Here is a 19,943-nt window from a genome sequence, read left to right as displayed (position 1 = left end):
TTACTTTAGTGTCACATTTTATCCTCTGATCTTGGGTTAATTTCAAAGCAGCTTGTGAATTCCCAAGGAAAGCATCACAGGAGTTATAAAGAAGAAGGTAAAGACGTTATAAAATGTCAACATTGGCAAGGGATGTTCAATAGTAATTGTGTTAGTAGTCTGTCTCAGCGTTCCTTTATTTATCAGTAGTGAAGTTCTTATTGCTTGGACTGCATTGATGACATAACCACTACCTGTATGGTTCTCTGTGTGTGCATGCACATACATGCTTGCCAAAATCCTGCTATATATTTCTCTAGCCCAATGGGCACATGTTTCAGACCTCTATGGAGTGGAAAACCTGCCCCAGAGGGTTTCCTTGTCCTTCAGATCAAGGTGTTTATGATGTATGTGGGGCCACCAGGGAATGGGAGACAAGCGGGTCTTGTAACAGGAGAGGATCCAATGAAGTACACCTTAGTTATTTGAGAGTAAATGAAGAATCCATATTAATAAATCTGGTGTGTATCTGAGAGGTGGGGAGGGTTGGCGGACCTTTTGGATCGAGCTACCTCTACCTGGCATGTGCAGAGTATATTATGAATGGGAACTGAAGCGGAGGAGCAGAGGTTTAACTCCATCAAGCGGCTAGTTTGTGTGTCACAAACAGTAACACATTCCTTAACACCAACAATAACGTTTCTCCTAAACTGGCGGAGGTCTGTTTCCTTGTGTTTAACGGCCCATGGAGCTTCTTTATGCCTGTTTGTCTATCTAGTCCTGGATTATTTGTTCTAACTGGCAATAACCAACCAGGGTCTTAAAGAGAGCTAGGGAACTGTCATATACTGAGTCATACCAATCAACCATCAGGACAATTTTATAGCAGAAGATACACACTCACATACACACAAATACATACAAAAATCCATCAGGGATACCTTTATTGACCGACCGAAATGCACAATATCCTTGTTGCCTCCCAAATATTTTTATCAATTTTCCAAATATAAAACAATCCAAATACAACAAGTTTACATAAATATTTTCCATAGTACTCCTTAACACAAAAACGTTCATCAATATTTTATCATGAAATTACATCAATACTGCTTCCCTTTGTTTATCTCCAACTCTGTATTTATCCTCCTATAAGCTCTGCTTTCATATTTCTACTTACCATATATGTATTTCTCTCTTTGTGTTAATACCATTCAGATTTCCCATTCTTTCATGTTTTTACCCCGATTTATCTATTTGACATCGCTGTTGCAGTTGTGTTTCAGTCCAGTTACGAAACAGTATCACCTTCCATTGACTTTTTCCTAACAAGGAAGGTTAATTTGTCTTTTTCCACGTATTCATACATTTTAACACAATATACATGTTGCAAGCTTTCGAAGCTCCATGGGCTTCTCCATCAGGCAAGGTGTTACAAACCAGATATTTGTAGACACAAACACACAAACCAAGTCGATAGTCAGTGTTATTTGAAATACACACATCATTCTGGTTAGTTCTGTACACTTGTGTAACTTGGTCTGTAGAAAATATACCGACTAGTTTTCATTGACTCTTGCCCACATTGACTGCTCTCCATGGTTTCAGATGAAGTCTTTTCCCATTAAGATGCCAGGGATTGAACTGGGACCTTCTATATACAAAATGGATTCTCTGTCAGGTGAAATTATTGTTGCATGTTGAAGCTGGGATCATCCGCATGCAAAGAATGCGCTTCCCCACTGAGCGCCTGGACCCTTTCCCAGGTTTACGTGACTTATAGTTAGTAAAAGAAATACACCAAAAACCCTTTCTAAGAAGGGATGCCAGAATAATATTACAAGCTAAATAATAAATGCATGTAGCCAAAAGTGCTCGAAATGAAATATTTGATTAGAGGGGCAAAAAATCAATAAACTTGGTATGATGTGTATAAGCAAGTCTAAAGCTTTCCTTGGAAACGCTGTTCACTAGACCTCTTGCGAATATCTTAAGAGCTGGCCGTTCCTTTCCCTTATATTGCTTAAATGCTTAAAAGAGTGGACTGAGATAAAGGCACTGAATGTCGATGGTGTGCTACTTTTAGTGCGCCGGCAAAGCGGCATGTAGAAATATGCACTTCTTTGCACATAGCCACCTGGCAAAAGTGAATCAAATTCAGATTTTAGAAATTACGGAGGCCATTGTTGCACGGCGTGGTAAGATAGGAAAGTTGTGAATCCTTGATTTCCTATAGGCGCCTGCTGTAGTAGTATACGCTGCCCAGTTGCTCCTGCGTGCAAAGAGAAAAGCTCAACACAAGCACCTAGAAAAGGTTGCTGCTCTTGTGGGGGGGAACTACATCTCACGTTTTTGGACACAAGAGATTGCAGAATCAGTCTGGCTTCTCCAGGTAAAGTCAGGAACCATTTTGCAATCCCAGAGAGCACTGTTGGTCCGGGTAGAAAAGATGACCAAGGATCTGCCATGACAGGTTAAGCTCCAATGTCCTTACATTAAGAGTAGATCCCCCTCCGCAAGACTGCATCCGCTTGTTCCTATTGTGTGCCTTCAAGTCATTTCCGATTTACGGCGACCCTGTCACAAGGTTTTCTTGCAAGGTTTGTTCAGAGGGGGTTTGCCATGGCCGCCTTCCCCTGAAGCTGAGAGAGTGTGACTTGCCCAAGGTCACCCAATGGGTTTCATGGTCGAGCTGGGACTCGAACCCTGGTCTCCAGTGTAGTCCAACACTCAAACTAACTACGCCACGCTGGTTCTCTAACTGCAGAAACAACCCAGTTTGGCACCATTTTAATGTCTCGGCTCCATGCTATGGAATCATGGGGTTTATAGTTTGCTGTGGCACCAGAGCTGTGACACGTTTAACAAAACTGCAGTTCCCATAATCCCATAGCCTTGAGCCATGGCAGTCAAAGTGGTGTCAAACTGGATTATTTCTGCAATGCAGATGCAGCCTGAGAGTGATGTTCTAAGTAGTTTTTTGGTTCCCTGTTTTTTTGTAGCGTGTTTGAAATATCCTTGTGTTGATCCTTCTGTTTTATGTTTATACATTCCATTTGCTCTGGTTTAAGTATAAGCCCCAGGAGAAAGATGGGCTATAACTAGAAATCTTGACTAAGGAAGACTTCCGACATCATGACGGCTTTGGTTGGGTAGATTGCTTTTGTGATTGTGAGCCATTGTGGTGTGAGTGCACACACACACATTATATATGTTTCTCATTTTTTGCTGTTGTGTGACTTCAAGTCTTCTTGGCAAGATTTGTTCAGAGGAGGTTTGCCATGACCTTTTCCTGAGGCTGAGAGAGTGTGACTTGTCCAAGGGTTTCCATGGCTGACCAGGGATCCAAACCCTGGTCTCCAGAGTTGTAGTCTTAACACTCACACCATGCCAGATATATATATATATATATATATAGTGTGTGTGTGTGTGTGTGTGTGTGTGCGCACAATCTGAGCAGGATTCCATTTCCGTCTAAAGGAGCCAGTGCTGCTATTATTATTGTTGTTGTTATTATTATTATTATCATCATCATCATTTATTTATAAGGCGCTGTCAGGTTTCCATAGTAACTGCACTTTCCATAGTAAGGTCCAAATAAGAATTAAAACCTGCCGAGTGGCGTACAGTCTGAAACAACAACATTTTGTGATGAAAATACTTCTCAAAAAATAATAATACTAACACAGTTACTATGTGCATTTGCATTTATCTTGTGTTACTCCGTACGACCTGACGGCTGGCGTGGGTTTGGGTCAGGCCAGGAGTCCTAAAAATAGACTGTAAAGCCCTCCTCTTTTTCTTTTGCATTTTGTGCATTTTTTTAAAAATGTGGTCTTGCAAATGCTCCTGTGGCGAATCCGATGCTCTGACAAATGTGCAAGTCATGCTCCCTTGGCTGGGCCAATGCGGTCCTCCTTCCAGCAGAGGGGTTTGGCATGCCTTGCTCTCCTTCTCCTCCTCCGCCTCCTTCCCTTCTTTCTCCGTTCTCTCTCTCTGACTGAGGCTGCTGCTGCTGCTGCAGTCTGTGGCCTGCTTTTGCCCAAGCCAGGGAAAGGGTTAAAGCCTCCAGAGTCCTTCCTGTTTGGCCAGGCAGGCAGTTAGGAAATCTGCTCCTTAGTGCAGAGTACAGCTGTTTGGGATCCACACCCTCTGGCCCTGAGCCTGGCTCCTCGCCTTCTTCTTCTCCTGCTGCGCTCCCTCTTTCCCTCTGCTAAGATCAACCTTGGGCTTCATTGGTGTCTCCTCTTCCTCTCTTGTTTCCTTTCCTCCAGCCGATTGAGCCGGGCGAAGAGCTCCTGGTCTGGTACAATGGGGAAGACAACCCAGCCATAGCTGCTGCCATTGAGGAAGAGAGGGCCAGCAACCGCAGCAAAAGGAACTCCCCCAAAGCCAAGAAAGGTGAGACCTTTGGCTCTCTTGCTTCGCTCCCCTAAAACCCAAGAAAGGTAAGAAGTCTGGCTCGCTTGCTTTGCTCCCCGAAAGCTAAGAAAGGTAAAGATCTTTGGCCCTATTGCTTTGCTCCCCCAAAAGTCAAGGAAGGTAAGATGTTTGGTTCTCTTGCTTCGCTCCCCCAAAAGCCAAGAAAGGTGAGACCTTTGGCTCTCTTGCTTTGCTTCCCCCAAAACCAAGAAAGGTAAAGGATCTTTGGCTCTCTTGCTTCACTCCCCAAAAGCCAAGAAAGGTAAAGATGTTTGGCTCTCTTGCTTCTTTCCCCCAAAAGCTATAGAAGGGAAGAAGTCTGGCTCTCTTGCTATGCTCCCCCAAAGCCAAGAAAGGTAAAGGTATTTGGTTCTCCTGCTTCACTCCCCCAAAAGTCAAGGAAGGGAAGGAGTCTGGCTCTCTTGCTTTGCTCCCCAAAAAGCCAAGAAAGGTAAGATGTTTGGTTCTCTTGTTTTGTTCCCCAAAAGCCAAGAAAGATAAAGATGTTTGGCTCTCTTGTTTTACTCCCCCAAAAGCCAAGAAAGGTAAGAAGTCGGGGAAGTCAAATCCAAAGAGGAGGATGTCTTGGGAGTTAGTGCACCGGAGCAAGCAAACTTTCCTCCCCCTTCTTCATCTTCCACCAATTTCTGCTTGTGGGATTAAGAATCGGGAGTATCGTACCAACAAATACGTCCCTTTGTGGCCATTTTTGAAGCACCACTGGCTGCTATCTCCATTCCCATTATCATCATCATCATCATCCCACCCTTCTCCCAGGACTGGGACTCAGGGTGGTTTACAAAACACCGTACGGTTAAAAACATACAAAAAAGGTACATTAAAATAGGATTGAATTACTATAATAATTAAAACAAATCCAGTGCTAAAATATCAAATCCTTTAAAATAATAAAAATGCTTACAATATATTCCTATGGCTTCTGGTCTCTTCCAACTCTATGATCCTAGACCTCCAGTTAAAGAAACTTTACTCGGTTGCCCCTAAATTCACCGCTTCAGCCCTCCTCCCTTTCCCTTTAAAAGCGCCCAACTGGGCAGAAACATCCCAGGAAACATGTATTTATGGGGATCACAATTCCTTGTCTGTTCTTTCTCTGGTTTTGAAGCGAGAAATTAGTTAGAGTTCAGCCTTGGGAAGGAGGAAATAACATACTGGTGACTCAGTTTTGTTTTTAGCGTTCTAACGTTGCCCATTTCTTTGCACAACGAAGCAGTCCTTGTTCTTTAGCCGGGCGACAGTATTTTTTAACCACCTTTAACGTGGTTTTACACAGCCCTGCAAAGGGTGATCTCAAAAGATTAGAAAGGCACTACATCTTTCTATTATGCACTTAACAGCAACAAAACCTCCCAAAGGTAGCTGCCGTGAATTCAGGTAGCAAAGGACACCTGGATGCAAGGAGAATTCAAAAGGCTGAATTCAGGCAGGTTGTGCCTGGGATTTCATTTTGGTGCAGTGTGTTGAAACCTGGGCAGTGACTCACCCAGAGACAGCCTTTGCATTTATTCTTCCATTAAGGTGCCTGAGAAAATTGGGGCCGTGTCTTTTAATTGTAGTTTTTTCCCATGGCGGGTGGGGTTGCTCTTTCGGTGGAAGGAGGCTTGGTTGGCAAACGGGTCGACCGTGTCGTGGCTTTCGAAGGCTGGGCCATATTCGGTGGTGGTGGTGTGATCTGGAAAAATAGCCCCGTCTCTGTTTATGAAAGGGCGTGTTTTGATATCTGACGGATCGAAGAAATGTTTTTAATAGCAACAAAATTAAAGTAGGCGAGGAGGAAGGAACCCTGGGGCTTTTCTTTGGTTTTTGACACTGAAAGCGACCCAGTTGTGTCGGCAGGATCTTAAATACAGCACTTCCGCAATCTCTCTTCTCCCTTTCTCCTTTCTTCCCTCTCTCCTTATTGGATCATTTTTAAACATAATTGTATCTAGTGGTTAAAACAAGACCCCCGTGAATATGGGGAAACTGCAAATAACAAAAACGCCATGTTTTTACCTGAGAGGGCACCTCTCTAGGAATCTCTAGGTCCTCCGGCGTAACTCTGTGGTCAACGTCTGACAGACACTGACCATAGAACTGCCCTGGAGGAGCTACAGAGGCCTAGTAGAGTATTATCTCTAGGAATCTCTAGACCTTCTTTCTTCTTGACCCAAAGATTCCAACTCAACGTTATCAATATATACTCTTCCCTCCATATTTGCGGATTTGATTATTCACAGACTTGATTAATATGTTATCTCTAGGAATCTCTAGGTCCTCCAGTGCAACTCTATGGTCAGCTTTAACTAATAGTTGCACTGAAAGACATAGAGATTCCTAAAGAGCCTACTCTACTAGGCCTTTGTAGCTCCTACAGTGCATTTCTATGGCCAGTGTCTGTCAGATGTTGGCCACAGAGTTGCCCTGGAGGACCTAGAGATTTCTAGAGAGGACACTCTACTAGGCCTTTGTAGCTCCTCCATTGCAGTCCTATGGTCAGTGTCTGTCAGACGTTGACCACAGAGTTGCCCTGGAGGACCTAGAGATCCCTAGAGAGAACACTCTACTAGGCCTTTGTAGCTCCTACAGTGCATTTCTATGGCCAGTGTCTGTCAGATGTTGACCACAGAGTTGCCCTGGAGGACCTAGAGATCCCTAGAGAGAACACTCTACTAGGCCTTTGTAGCTCCTACAGTGCATTTCTGTGGCCAGTGTCTGTCAGATGTTGACCACAGAGTTGCCCTGGAGGACCTAGAGATTCCTAGAGAGGTGTCCTCTCAGGTTAAAACCATGGTGTTTTTGTTATTTGTGGTTTTCCCATATTCACGGGGGTCTTGTGTCCCAAACCCTAGCGAATGTGGAGGGACAAGTGTAGTCATAGTTCTGATAGCTATCAGAGCAGAATTTTTTCTGCACATTTAGATACCCCATAAATAATAAATTACATCTTTCAGATTATGAATGCTAAAAGAAATGCCTTCGTTCCTCCCTCACTTCTTCCCTCGCTTGCTTCTTTCTTTTAGGGCCTGCTTTGAAAGAGCCTCAGTTTTATACTCAGGGGCATTGGGAAGAGGCAAAGTTATATCTAACCAAAGCGGCCAAAGATCTAGGGGCAAAAAAGTCTGCATGCTCGGAAGGCATCCCATTGAACAAAGCGGGACTTTTTGTAATCTGGAAGACTATACGGCTAAATAGCCATGCCCTGTTCCTTTCCTTTTTAATGCAGTCGCCACTTGGAGACTGTAGCTGTACATTGCAGGAGCTGTTTTGCGGCCCTTTCGGCTTCAGTCTTCAATTAGACCTAAATCTTACACTACCAAAAACCCTTGCAGATGCTTTGTATACTTGTCAGTATACTTTTCAAATTCTGGTTGTTGTTGTTGTTGTTGTTATTATTATTATTATTATTATTATTATTATTATTATTTTCCTGGGAGGGAGGTTAGCATTGCTCATGATCTCTCATCGGTAGTTTTTCACCTTACCCTTCTTTCCCAGTCATCTTGCGAAAGCCAGTCCTCCTTCTCCCGACTTTTCCAAAGTTCGAAATAAAAGTAATGCTATTTCTAGACACACACACAATAAAACACACACACACACACACACCCCAAATTGGTGTAGTTTCACTGTCGAAGGAAAAACAAATTGCTACACCGCACCTTCCCCTAACAGCACAGTGTGAATGTTTCTTACTGCATCCAAATCACAGCCTTTTGTGCAGCGTTTCACATTCCTACTCACACCTAAGTTAGTGTTTAAAAAGGCAAAAAATGTTGGGGAGGGTTATGGGGAAGAGCTGGAGCAGCTGTGCGGTGAAACCTTTGGGAAACCTGACCCTGGTTGTTGTTGTTGGTGGTGGGAACAGCTACAACGACAACCCAAAGTGTACAGAACCAGTTGGGAGAGTGATGGGAAGCAGCGGACGCAGGGCAGCTTTTGGGTGTTTCCATCTGCTCCTTGGACTCTGATCCGGTGGATCTAAAATTACACTTGCTCTCAAGTTGTCATCCTTTCTGTTTTTAGAAAGCGGGAGCAGCTGCAGGACGAATCCCGCTTCCAGGGTTCATTCTGTGCTAAGGTCAGCCAGGCCTAATGCCACCACTAGCGTTTGAAACCAAGAGACTCTGCTTAGAAGATCTGTTCCCCCCCCAGTTATTATTACTATTATTATTATTATTATTATTCTTTATTTATATAGCTCTCTGGAGCTTATCACATTGGGGCTAAATTTGGCCCTAAGGAGAGATTGAAGCGCATTGAAAGCATCCCATAAATAAAGCGAGTAAATGCACAAAGGAATATCGCACCCAATTGCACAAATAAAGCGATATTGGAAACGCATTGTCGCCGAGATCCCAAAGAAATGTGGTCTCTAATTATATTTTACTGCATTTGGATATAGTATTTCTGTATGGATTGCATTTGTATTTTGTAATCCTGCATTTTCTATATTTTGATACATGATTTTGCTGCTGTTCCTTATTATTATTATTATTATGCTTTATTTATATAGCACTGTAGATTTACACAGCGCTGTACGTACAAACAATAAAATAGATATATTCTGCCATAAGAGAGTTAGAAACATCCCACCTCTATTTATAAAGATACGGATTTTAAATGATGGTTTAGTCTATGTATTGTATTGATAGCGGTTTTACTGTTTTATTGAGTGTATTTGATATGAAATTGTAGTTTTTATCTTGTAATCTTGTCTCTATTGTAATATTGAGAGGTGGGATATATATATATATATATATATATATATATATATATATATATAAATATAATTTATTATAAAGTAAACCTGCCCATGGCGTACAATCTAAGAAATAATAGCATAATACATATAAATAATATATCGGTGTTTCCTTTGGCTATAGCACCTGCTTGTTTGCAAATAACAAATATGAATTCAAGTGATGCCACTGAAGTTATTAATATATAATCTCCAAATTATTTGATGCTAATAATATTTCAAGCTTTTAAACAAAGAGAAATGCACAATACTGATAAGATTCATTCTTTGCTTTTTTTAAAGAAAGAAAATTCAGTGCATTACAACCTAATTTCTGTTGTTTATTTTTTAATCTGTTCAGGGAAGAAAAAATCCCAGGAGGCCAAAAGCAAAGGAAAGAAGGCAACTGATAAAAAGCAGGAGACTGTTCTGGATTTAACTCCTGTCGACATGAGGGAGCCCAATGAAGGTAAGAGCTATGTGCATTTGTGTATTTGAGGGCTTCATTAGTTTTGTTAACATTAAGAAAACAAATACAATGACCATAAATGATTTGCATATCTTCAAAGTGGGCCCTGCAATAGTCCAAGGTTTTCTTTATCTTGGTTCAGTCATTAATAAGAATGGAGACTGCGGTCAAGGAATCAGAAGAAGGCTAGGACTTAGAAAAGCAGCTGTGAAAGGATCAGATGAGATACTGAAACGTAAAGATATATCATTGAATACAAAAGCCAGGATTGTCCATACCATCCTATGTATGGTTGTGAAAGCTAAACAGTAAAGAAAGCTGATAGGAAGAAAATCAATTCATTTGAAATGTAATGCTGGGGAAGAGGTTTGCAGTTACCAAAAGCAAAAAGCAGGTAGATAGGTTCAAGAGCAAATCAGACCTGTTGGAAATGTGCGAAAGAAGTAGATACATGAGGCAGCTAAAAGATAATTATTAATTAATTATAGATAATTAATTATTTTCGTAGAATGTATGCCACAGGCAGGTTTATATTATCTTATTTTAATTGATTCTATGTACAGCGCTGTGTAAATTTACAGCGCTATATAAATAAAGCTTAAGAAGAAGATGATACTGGAAAAGGATTCATGCATCTATAAAGAAAATCTTTAATTTAGGTCACACAGCCCCTAAAATGAATCTGTTGAATATAATAGAAAATGAAGACACTGAAATCAAGTACGGAAAAGTCTTCTTTCATATGATTATCGCAGCGAGGGCATTATATATAACATACTGGAAAAGTGAAGATTTACCTAAACTAGAAGATTAGAAATTAAAATTGTATGATTATTATGAAATGGACAAACTGACACGTTCAATTAATAAGAAGCCAGTGGGAAAATTTCACGCAGATTGGAAACCGTGGGCTAAAGATATCCGAGCGGAAGAAGAGAAATACATGTCTATTGCTTTGGAATAAAAACAAGATCATTTAATAATATGTTAGATAAAAGAGACAGAAAAAGTTATCGAAATAGAAATTTAGGAACCTGGATGAGACCGTTTTGATATATGTGAATAAGATACGAAATAGAAGTGATGATAAAATTAAATATAGAGTAGGATTTATTTATTAAAAAGAAGAAAGTACATTTTATAATTAATAAGAGTACTTATTGGAAGATCAGAACCCACATATTACCAGGCTAATGGCCAATTTTCTGGTGGAGGCAACAAGAATATGGCTTACATTTTATAAGAACGATTGTAAATGTATGTTGTTGTATGCCTAATAAAGGTTGAATGAATGAATGGATGAATGAGAAAGAATAGCCAAGAAGTTTAGGTGTTGTAGAGATAGTGAGTAAGTGCAAGTGTGAGTATAAGGATTTTTGTTAGTGTTTATGTCATGTTTTGGTTAGCCTTTATGTTATACTTTGTTCTAAGTGTTTGTGTTTTTATTTGTATGTCAAGGTCTAATTAATAATAACAATAATAATAATAAAGAGCAAATCAGACCTGAGCTCTCCCTAGAAGCCAAGGTGACTAAACTGAGACTGTCATACTTTGGCCATATCATTAGAAGGAATGGTTCACTGGAAAGGCAAGAATGCTTGGTAAGCTGCAGGTGGATAGACTCAGTCAAGGGAAGTGCAAGACCTGAGCAGATTGGCAATTCCATGTTATAGTTAAGCTTGAAAGACACCAAAAGGGGACCCGGTCTTATCCATGCCTCCAGGTTTGCTTTCAGAATAGCTAAAAGGCAATACTGTCACAGCTGGCAAAGAGCAAACCGCGGCAGTGTCATGCAAATGTACCTAGAGTGCCTTGTAAATTTCAATGTGTTCTTCTTCTCGGTTTCCCAGGCCACAAAGAGGAGGAGGACACACCTTCTGTTTCAGCCGTGTTGTCACTGGAACAGACAGCTGTCATACAAGAAATGGTGAATCAAGATGCACTTCCAGATTTGGTGACATCCAGTCCAGCCAGCGAGCCACATGCGTCGCCCACGAACGAACCCAATCCAGTAACATGTGAATTGGATGTTGCAAGGGAGCAGGAAGAAGAGTCCGAGGATGGCGAGGATTCTGAAGATGATATGGAGGATGAAGAGGAGGAGGAGGAAGAGGGAGAGCCTGAGGAAGAGGAAGAAGACGTTGAGGTACCTACAGAAAATCCTAACATTGACCCTCTCTCCATATGTGAAGACAAGCTGGACTTTGTGGAAGATCCGAGCAGCATGTCTGAAGATTCTCCCGAGAGCTCTCCCAAGAAGAGGCCTGGGGCGAAGTTTCCTAAAGCGAGAGGCGAGGCCAAGAGCAGCGTCCACCGAACGTTCATGTTTCCCTGTCAGCACTGTGAAAGGAAATTCACCACAAAGCAAGGCCTCGAACGCCACATGCACATCCACATTTCCGCTATCAGCCATGCTTTCAAATGCCGCTACTGCGGCAAAGCCTTCGGCACGCAGATTAACCGGAGGAGGCACGAGCGGCGGCACGAGGCCGGGCCAAAACGGAAGCCGTTCACAACTGTGGCTTCAGCCCAGACGGCTGAGGGAGACGCCTCCAACCCAAGGACTGCTGAGGATGGTGCGAAAGAAGAACCGAACGCCAGGCCAAACTTGACACCCGCCGAGCCTGATAAGCTTCCTGCAGAAATGCAGAACCCTGTTCCCGCAGAGGAGAGCAAGGAGACCAAAGAGCTGCACCCTTGCAACTACTGCAGGAAGGTTTTTGGAACTCACACCAACATGCGGAGGCATCAGCGAAGGGTTCATGAGCGCCATCTCATCCCCAAAGGTGTCAGGAGAAAAGCCGAAGAGCCACAGCCCCCGGTTGAGCAGACCCCAGAAGCCTCCAACGTATATGTAGCGAGCTCAGAGCTAGAGGAAGAGGCCGAGGGCGACGACGTGTACATCATGGACGTCTCCAGCAACATATCTGAAAACCTCAACTATTACATCGACGGCAAGATTCAGTCCAACAGTAGCACAAGCAATTGCGATGTCATTGAGGTGGAGTCTAGTTCAACTGAACTCTACGGCATAAACTGTTTGCTAAGCCCTGTCACGGTGGAGATAGCCCCAAATATAAAGGCGACCCCAGTGCAGCTAACGGAAGTAGCGAAAGAGTCGCCGCTCAGTGGAAGCACCGAACTCAAGAAGAGGAGGACGACAAGTCCTCCTCTCCTACCGAAGATAAAAACCGAATTAGATCTGGAACCAATCACATCCTTGTGCTCCTTGACTATTCCTCTCACGATATCTACGGCTGAGAGCTTGCCTTTCCCCAAAGAAAAAAGTATTTATTTATCGTCAAAACTGAAGCAACTTCTGCAGACCCAGGATGGTAATAAAGTGGTGCCATCTCCCCCGCTGCCATCAACGGAAATGCCCAAGCTGGGGCATCCTGCTGGAACTTCTCCTCTTCTGCCCACAGCCTCCAGCAGGTTCAAAAGGAGAACCAGTTCCCCTCCCAGTTCACCCCAGCACAGTCCAGCCCTTCGCGACTTTGGCAAAGGAGGCGAAGGGAAACCCGTTTGGAACGATGCAGGCCTAGGCTCAAAAATTCCCAAACTGGAGAGTCACAGTAACTCGCCCGCATGGAGCTTGTCTGGAAGAGAGGAAAAAGAGACCATGAGTCCTCTTTGTTTAGAAGAGTACAAAACCTCAAAGGACTGGGCACCAAGCCCTCCGTTTGGTAATGTGTGCAACCAGCAGCCCCTGGACTTATCCAGTAGCATGAAGCAACGGACCAATGGCAAGAACCGGGGCCAAGTCTCCTGGGAGTCAGTGTTAGATCTCAGCGTCCATAAAAAGCCATGCAATGATACAGAAGCCAAGGAGAGTAACGTGGCCCTGCCATCGTGTAGCAGTGTCAAGAAGAAGCCAACGACTTCCATGTTACAGAAAGTTTTGCTCAATGAATACAACGGGACTGAGCCAGTATCAGAAAACCCAATACCTGAAACCATAAACTTGTGCCCATTAGCAGAAACTCATCTGGAGCCGGAGGCTGATGCTGGTTTGCTTGTACCAGTTCTCGAGTCAGGTTCCCCAAAGCCCTCTACCGATATGCCTTTACCTCCAGCATCTATTGTCCCTTCATGCCAGGTGCCACCTCTCCTTACTCCAACAAACTCTCCTTCCCCGCCACCTTGTCCACCTATGTTAAAGGTTCCTACACCGCCACCACCTCTGCTTCCAACTGTCCATTCTCCGCTCCCAGAAGAACCTATCAGCATCACTCCAAATTCATGCCCATCTCCCTTGTCAAATACCACCGCTCAGTCCCCTCTTCCAATCCTTTCTCCTACAATTTCAGCATCTCCCATTCCTTCTGTAGAACCTCTTAGTTGTGCTTCGCCGGGGCCTCCGACTCTCTCCTCGTCCTCCTCGTCTTCTTCCTTTTCTTCCTCCTCTTCGTCGTCTTCGTCCTCATCGCCTTCCCCTCCTCCTCTCTCTGTAGTGTCTTCAGTCCTTTCCCCTGGAGATAACCTAGAAAATTCAGTTCCCATAATGTCTTTCAAGCAAGAAGAGGTGGAGAATGAGCATCAGAAGCTAAAGGAAGACCAGCACCACCTGAACGAAGCTGATCCCATTCAAGAAACATTCAACAAGAGCTTTGTGTGCAACGTGTGTGAATCGCCTTTCCTTTCCATTAAAGATCTCACCAAACACTTACTGGTTCATGCCGAGGAATGGCCCTTCAAATGTGAATTCTGTGTCCAGCTCTTTCGGGAGAAAACTGACTTGTCAGAACACCGCTTCTTGCTCCACGGGGTTGGAAACATTTTCGTGTGCTCTGTCTGCAAAAAAGAATTTGCTTTTCTATGCAATTTGCAGCAGCATCAACGAGATCTTCACCCTGACAAAGAATGCACTCATCATGAGTTTGAAAGCGGGACGCTGCGGCCGCAGAACTTTACAGACCCCAGTAAAGCAAATGTCGAACACATGCAAAGCCTCCCTGACATTTCTTCTGAACCTCCAAAAGAGGAGGAAGAAGATGAGGAACTGAATGATTCTTCTGAAGAACTTTACACAACTATCAAAATAATGGCGTCCGGGGTCAAGTCAAGGAACCCAGACGTCCGCATGGGCCTCAACCAGCACTACCCAAGTTTTAAACCCCCTCCGTTCCAGTATCACCACCGTAACCCAAATGGGATTGGAGTCACTGCCACCAATTTCACGACTCACAATATCCCGCAGACTTTCACCACCGCCATCCGCTGCACCAAGTGCGGGAAGAGCGTCGACAACATGCCTGAGTTGCACAAACACATCTTGGCCTGCGCATCCGCCAGCGACAAAAAGCGATACACACCAAAAAAGAACCCTGTGCCGCTCAAGCAGACCGTCCGCCCGAAAAACGGCATCGTTCTCCCAAGCCCTGCTGGCAATGCGTTCAGACGCATGGGCCAGCCCAAAAGACTCAGCTTCAATGTCGAGGTGAGCAGGATGTCCTCCAGCAAACTCAAACTCAGTGCGCTGAAGAAGAAAAACCAGCTTGTCCAGAAAGCCATCTTGCAAAAGAAGAAATCCCAGCAGAAGGCAGAGCTGAAAAACAACGCGGTGGAGCCCAGCTCTCACATCTGTCCCTACTGCAACCGGGAGTTCACCTACATCGGAAGCTTGAACAAACACGCTTCTTACAGCTGTCCCAAAAAGCCCCTTTCCCCTTCCTCGAAAAAGAAAGCTAGAAAGAAAAGCGGGAAAGGGCCCTCTTCCAGCAGCGAGAAAAGCGGCAACCAGCGCCGACGGACGGCAGATGCCGAGATCAAAATGCAAAGCACCCAGGCTCACTTGGGAAAGACTCGTGCCCGAAGCTCTGGGCCCTTACCAATCCAGCTGCCATCTGCCTCTTTCAAAATCAAGCAAAACATCAAATTGGTCCCGGCTGTTAAATCCAAAAAGTCCGGCGCCCCATCAGCAGCAAAGAACGCCAGTTCTGTAAGGGTGACCAAAATGGTATCAGCCGAGGGCAAGAAACCGAAAGGGCTAGCCAAAAATAGCCCCTCGGGACACCCGAGCAAAGGCCCCTGCAAGTTGCACGTCCGGATACAGAGGAACAAAGTGGCTTTGACCAGCAAGGGGGCTGTGGCGAGTAAAAAAAAGCGCGACCGGTTCAGCGCAAAGTCAAGGAAGAGGGTTGGAGGCCCCGTCACCCGGAGCTTGCAGCAGGCCTCTGGTCCAGAGGGAGCCGAGAACAAGAAGGAAGAAGCCAGCGCAAGGCAAGAGCCAAAAGATTTCAGGTAACCTTTTCTCCAGAGGCAAGGTGGCCCTGTGTTCCTAAGCCAGGACAACAGATGGGTGGCTATATCATTATAAAATAAGCCTTATATGAGACAGGGAGGTTTGGGTGGGTGTATTATTATTATTATTATTATTATTATTATTATTATTATTATTATGTTTATATATAGCCCACCTTCCTCACAATTCAGGAACTCATTTAAACCCCACGTAACGCCCCTACCCTTTCATTTCTTTGGTTATTTGCAAACCGTGTGAATTATAATGGGGTTTACATGTATCGCAAGGAAAGTGGAAAATGGGCAAATGAAACATCACTCACTTCGCTTTTGCTCTATAGCAGTACTTCTTATTTATTTCATTTCATTCCCCCCCCCCCATATATTTCCTTGTCATTTGAACCTGTGTAGATTATTTCATTTCATTTTTATGCCGCCTTTATCCCCAAAAGGGAGCCAAGATTGTTTGCTTCCCAAAATGTTGATCCTCCAGGTGATTTGGACTTCAGTTTCCATAATTCCTGACCATTGGCCAAGTTGGCTGGAGCTTCTGGGAGCTGAAGTCCAAACAAATAGAGAACCAGCGAACTAGTAGGGTCACCACAAGTTGGAAACGAATTAAAGGCACATAACAGGAAGAAAAACCTGTCGAAAACTGCCATTTAAATCAAGCATGGTGGGACTCGAGGCCATTTCTTTCCTCCCATCGCCCCACCGGCACCTTTGGATGCATCAGCAGTGATGCAGTATCACTTTTGGTCACAGTGTTTAGCTGGGTTTTCTTTTTGGTGGGGGGAGTGGTGGCTGCTGTTGTTATTGCGTGCCTTTGAGTAATTTCCAACCTAACGCAAACCTAGCGAGGGGTTTTCTAGGGCTGAGAGTGTTTGAAAGGGAAGACGCTGTCTTGGAAAGTGATGGAGTCTTCTCCTTCAGAGTGCTTGGATTGTGACTTCCTGCATGGCAGAATGGGGTTGAAATGGATGGCGCTTGGGGTCTCCAACTCTAGGATTGTATGATCTGCTGCTAGCAAACATGAGAGGGACAGGGTGATATTACACTCATGACCGCCATGTGAACAGTATCCAGCCCAATAGGACTAGATATAACCTCTCTAAGAGCAACTTTCTATGGTGTCCCTACCTTCAGAGGTTTTAGGACAGTGGTGGCAAACCTATGGCACACATGCCAGAGGGGTTACTCAGAGCCCTCTCTGTGGGCACACTTACCACCGTCCCAACAAAGAGTTCACTAGAGTTTGTCACTAGAAAGCCAGAGGGATGTGGCACTTTGTGATAAATAGGTTGGTTTGGGGTTGTAGTTTGGGCACTCGGCCTCTAAAATGTTTGCCATCGCTGTTTTAGGACATACCTACTAGGGTCTAGGTTGTTTGGAGGACCATACTCTCCCCTATGAACCTGGACATGGCTTGAGATCTTTGGGGAGGCCTTGCTCTCTGTCCTGCCACCTTCATGGGCACATTTGGTGAGAACATGGGAAACAGGTTCTTTTCGGTAACATGGGTGAATACAGCCATGGATGATCCTGTGGAGTTTATCACACTGGGGCTAATTTCGGCATTAAAGAGCGATTAAAGCGCATTTAAAGCGTCCTGCAAACAAAGCGGAAATGGCGAGTAGTTGCGCATAGGATTATTGCACGCAACTGCGCAAATAAAGCGATACCGGAAATGCATTGTCGCTGAAATCCCGAAAGTAAAAAGATGCGCGTTGGTGTTTCTTAGTGACCGCTTTAATGGCGGGTTTTGTGCGACATCGTGCAAAATTGTTTTGTGTAATTATCCGATTTTTCCAGTACTTTCGCGGGATAAACTCGCGATCTCCTTCGTGTGATAAACTCCTATATCTGAACCCAAGTTGTTGAAGCAGAACCCAAGTAGCTGAAGTGGAGGCCATGTGCTACAGTTGTGTGAACTGAGTGCTGCTCTTAAGATGCCTTTGGGCTCTTCTCAAGGGTCTTAACCTTCCTTCTCTTCATGTTTTCCACCTTTCTAGGAGCTTGCTCTGATGAACTGACTGGTGAGAGAGCCTCCCAATCATATATGAAATTTCTCAACTGACCGGCTTGAGACGTCTCACTCTTCGCTTGACCAGGATGAGCCCAAAAGCCCAATCCTCCAAGCTCAGAAGACCAAGCCAAGGCCAGACGCAGCGGACCACTGAAGATGGCGGACTCCTTGCCACTGCGCTGGCCTCGGAGCTGGATTTGATATGCGCCAAAAGGAGTCGGAAAAAGAAAGGTGGGCACTCGGCCGCTCCTGCCCCCATCCTATTTGATGTTTTCATTTTCAAAGGATCAAACTCGACCGGAGCAAAGCCTGCTGCGGAGTCTCCGGCGTGCGCCGCCCCTTGCTTTCTCACCTGACGGAAAAGCGTTGTGCCGGAACATAGGCAAAAGAGACCCTCCACATTATTCTGGGGCGAAAGAAACCTTAACTGCACTTAAAAACACATTGGTCGTATATCACGCTTTCTCTCTCAGACGCTGTGGAAAGACTGATCCACGCACCTCTCGGTCCTTTTGCGTTGGGGATGGAAACGTGAACGCAGGTTTGGAAGTTAACGTATTTCCCCCCTCAACCGTCTTGTTTATATTTTGGGAGTTGGGGAGGAGATGTTTTGGAAAGAGGAGGATGCTTTGACCCTTCTGGTGTCTGCGTTTCCTAAAGCGGTTGCCGAGTCTCTCCACAAATTTATCGCGAAATGAACTGTTCATCCTATAAAACTGTATAGCACAGACACATAACACAGACGGAGTTACTGTTCATCAGTTGACGTATCTAACAGCAAGAGCTACCCATTTTTATTTCTCCAACTTGTAAAGCAAGATGATGATGATGATAATGATTATTATTGTAACTATTATTCACCTGAAACTGTATTTTTCTTTTTTCCCCACACACACACGCCTTGGAGGAACTAGCTTTTTCACACACGCATTTTCATTTCATCGGCGCACCCCGTTTTTTAAAACGGCAACAAGACCCGACTTTACTTTGTTCTTGACTTTTTTAAAAAAAAGAAAAAGTGATCTACCTCTTAAAATTTGTAGTTTTAATATTGTTTGGTGACTTTGTGCCACTTTCACCGCCTTCTTCTTTCACTATCATTCCCGTTTTATTGTGTTACGTGTTGTTGTTACCATTCTTTTCCTCCCCTCCTTCCCCTGGTTTACGGGGACTTCTGCGTCAAACCGGTGTATATATACAGCATTTGTAGCAAGTTTGGAAAAAATAAAATATTTAAAATTATTTAAATGGTTTCCCTGGAGACTTCAGTCGCACAATGTGCGATTTGCATTTGGCATCGATTTTTGTTTGTCGGTGGGAAGGAGGGGAAGGCGTTAATCCGGAGAGCGTTCCTGTAACAAATTTTGCTGTTCTGTAGTTTCTTCTTCTCTTTTTTTGTTGGAGAGTGATATAAAGGCTATTCTACTGAAAACATTAAAAATTTCCAATTTGCCATACAAAAAAAAATGTCACCCCAAGGTTGTCGTTGCTTTTGAATGTGGCATTGTTGCATATATGTAAAATATACCAGACAGGTAATTTGTGTGTGTATGAAAGAGAGAGATTATGAACCATCTTATCCGTTTCTTAATCCGCTTGCACTGGGAGGAAAACACTTGAATTGTTTGACGTGAGAATTACTATGAATAACAAGGCGGAAAAGGAAGTTCCCATGTTCAAGAGTCAAGCGTCCTCTATCCAAAGACACAAAATGCAAGGAGGCAAAAAATGGTAGGTGGATGGATGGATGGATAAAGATGGTAGGTAGGTAGGTAGACAGACAGACAGACTATAAAGATGCTGATAGGATGGATGGATGGATGATAAAGAGGATGGATGGATAGATGATGGATACATACATACTGTACATGTGTAAATTTTACAGCGCTCTATAATAAATGTTATAGATAGATAAGCAGGTGGGTGGGTGGGTGGGTGGGTGGATAGATAGATAGATAGATAGATAGATAGATAGATAGATAGATAGATAGATAGATAGATAGGCAAGCAGATGGATGGACGGATAAATGGATGGACAAGAGCCAACATACTGTAGTAGTCTGAGT

At 43.9% G+C, this 19,943-nt stretch overlaps 1 protein-coding gene across 4 annotated transcripts in view; it reads left to right on the top strand.

The window, feature by feature from the left end:
- The window catches only part of PRDM2 (PR/SET domain 2), a 31,394-nt gene extending 12,065 nt beyond the window's left edge, over positions 1 to 19,329 (top strand). For 2 of the 4 annotated variants that reach the window (XM_089534467.1, XM_089534468.1), the window contains 4 exons: positions 4,254 to 4,380; positions 9,501 to 9,608; positions 11,459 to 15,851; positions 17,864 to 19,329. In XM_089534467.1, coding sequence (XP_089390593.1) covers positions 4,254 to 4,380; positions 9,501 to 9,608; positions 11,459 to 15,851; positions 17,864 to 17,876 — 4,641 coding nt within the window. In that variant the 3' untranslated portion in view covers positions 17,877 to 19,329. Of the gene's footprint in view, positions 1 to 4,253; positions 4,381 to 4,743; positions 4,758 to 9,500; positions 9,609 to 11,458; positions 15,856 to 17,863 lie in introns of those variants that run through there. The other 2 variants (XM_089534471.1, XM_089534469.1) reach the window with 2 other exon arrangements.
- The last annotated feature ends 614 nt before the right edge of the window (positions 19,330 to 19,943 follow it).

This window comes from Sceloporus occidentalis, unplaced genomic scaffold (genome assembly GCF_023333645.1).
Source record: "Sceloporus occidentalis isolate IW3139 unplaced genomic scaffold, rSceOcc1.0.p SCAF_8, whole genome shotgun sequence".
In the NCBI taxonomy this organism is placed as follows: domain Eukaryota; kingdom Metazoa; phylum Chordata; class Lepidosauria; order Squamata; family Phrynosomatidae; genus Sceloporus; species Sceloporus occidentalis.
This window is presented reverse-complemented; position numbering and strand designations above follow the sequence as displayed.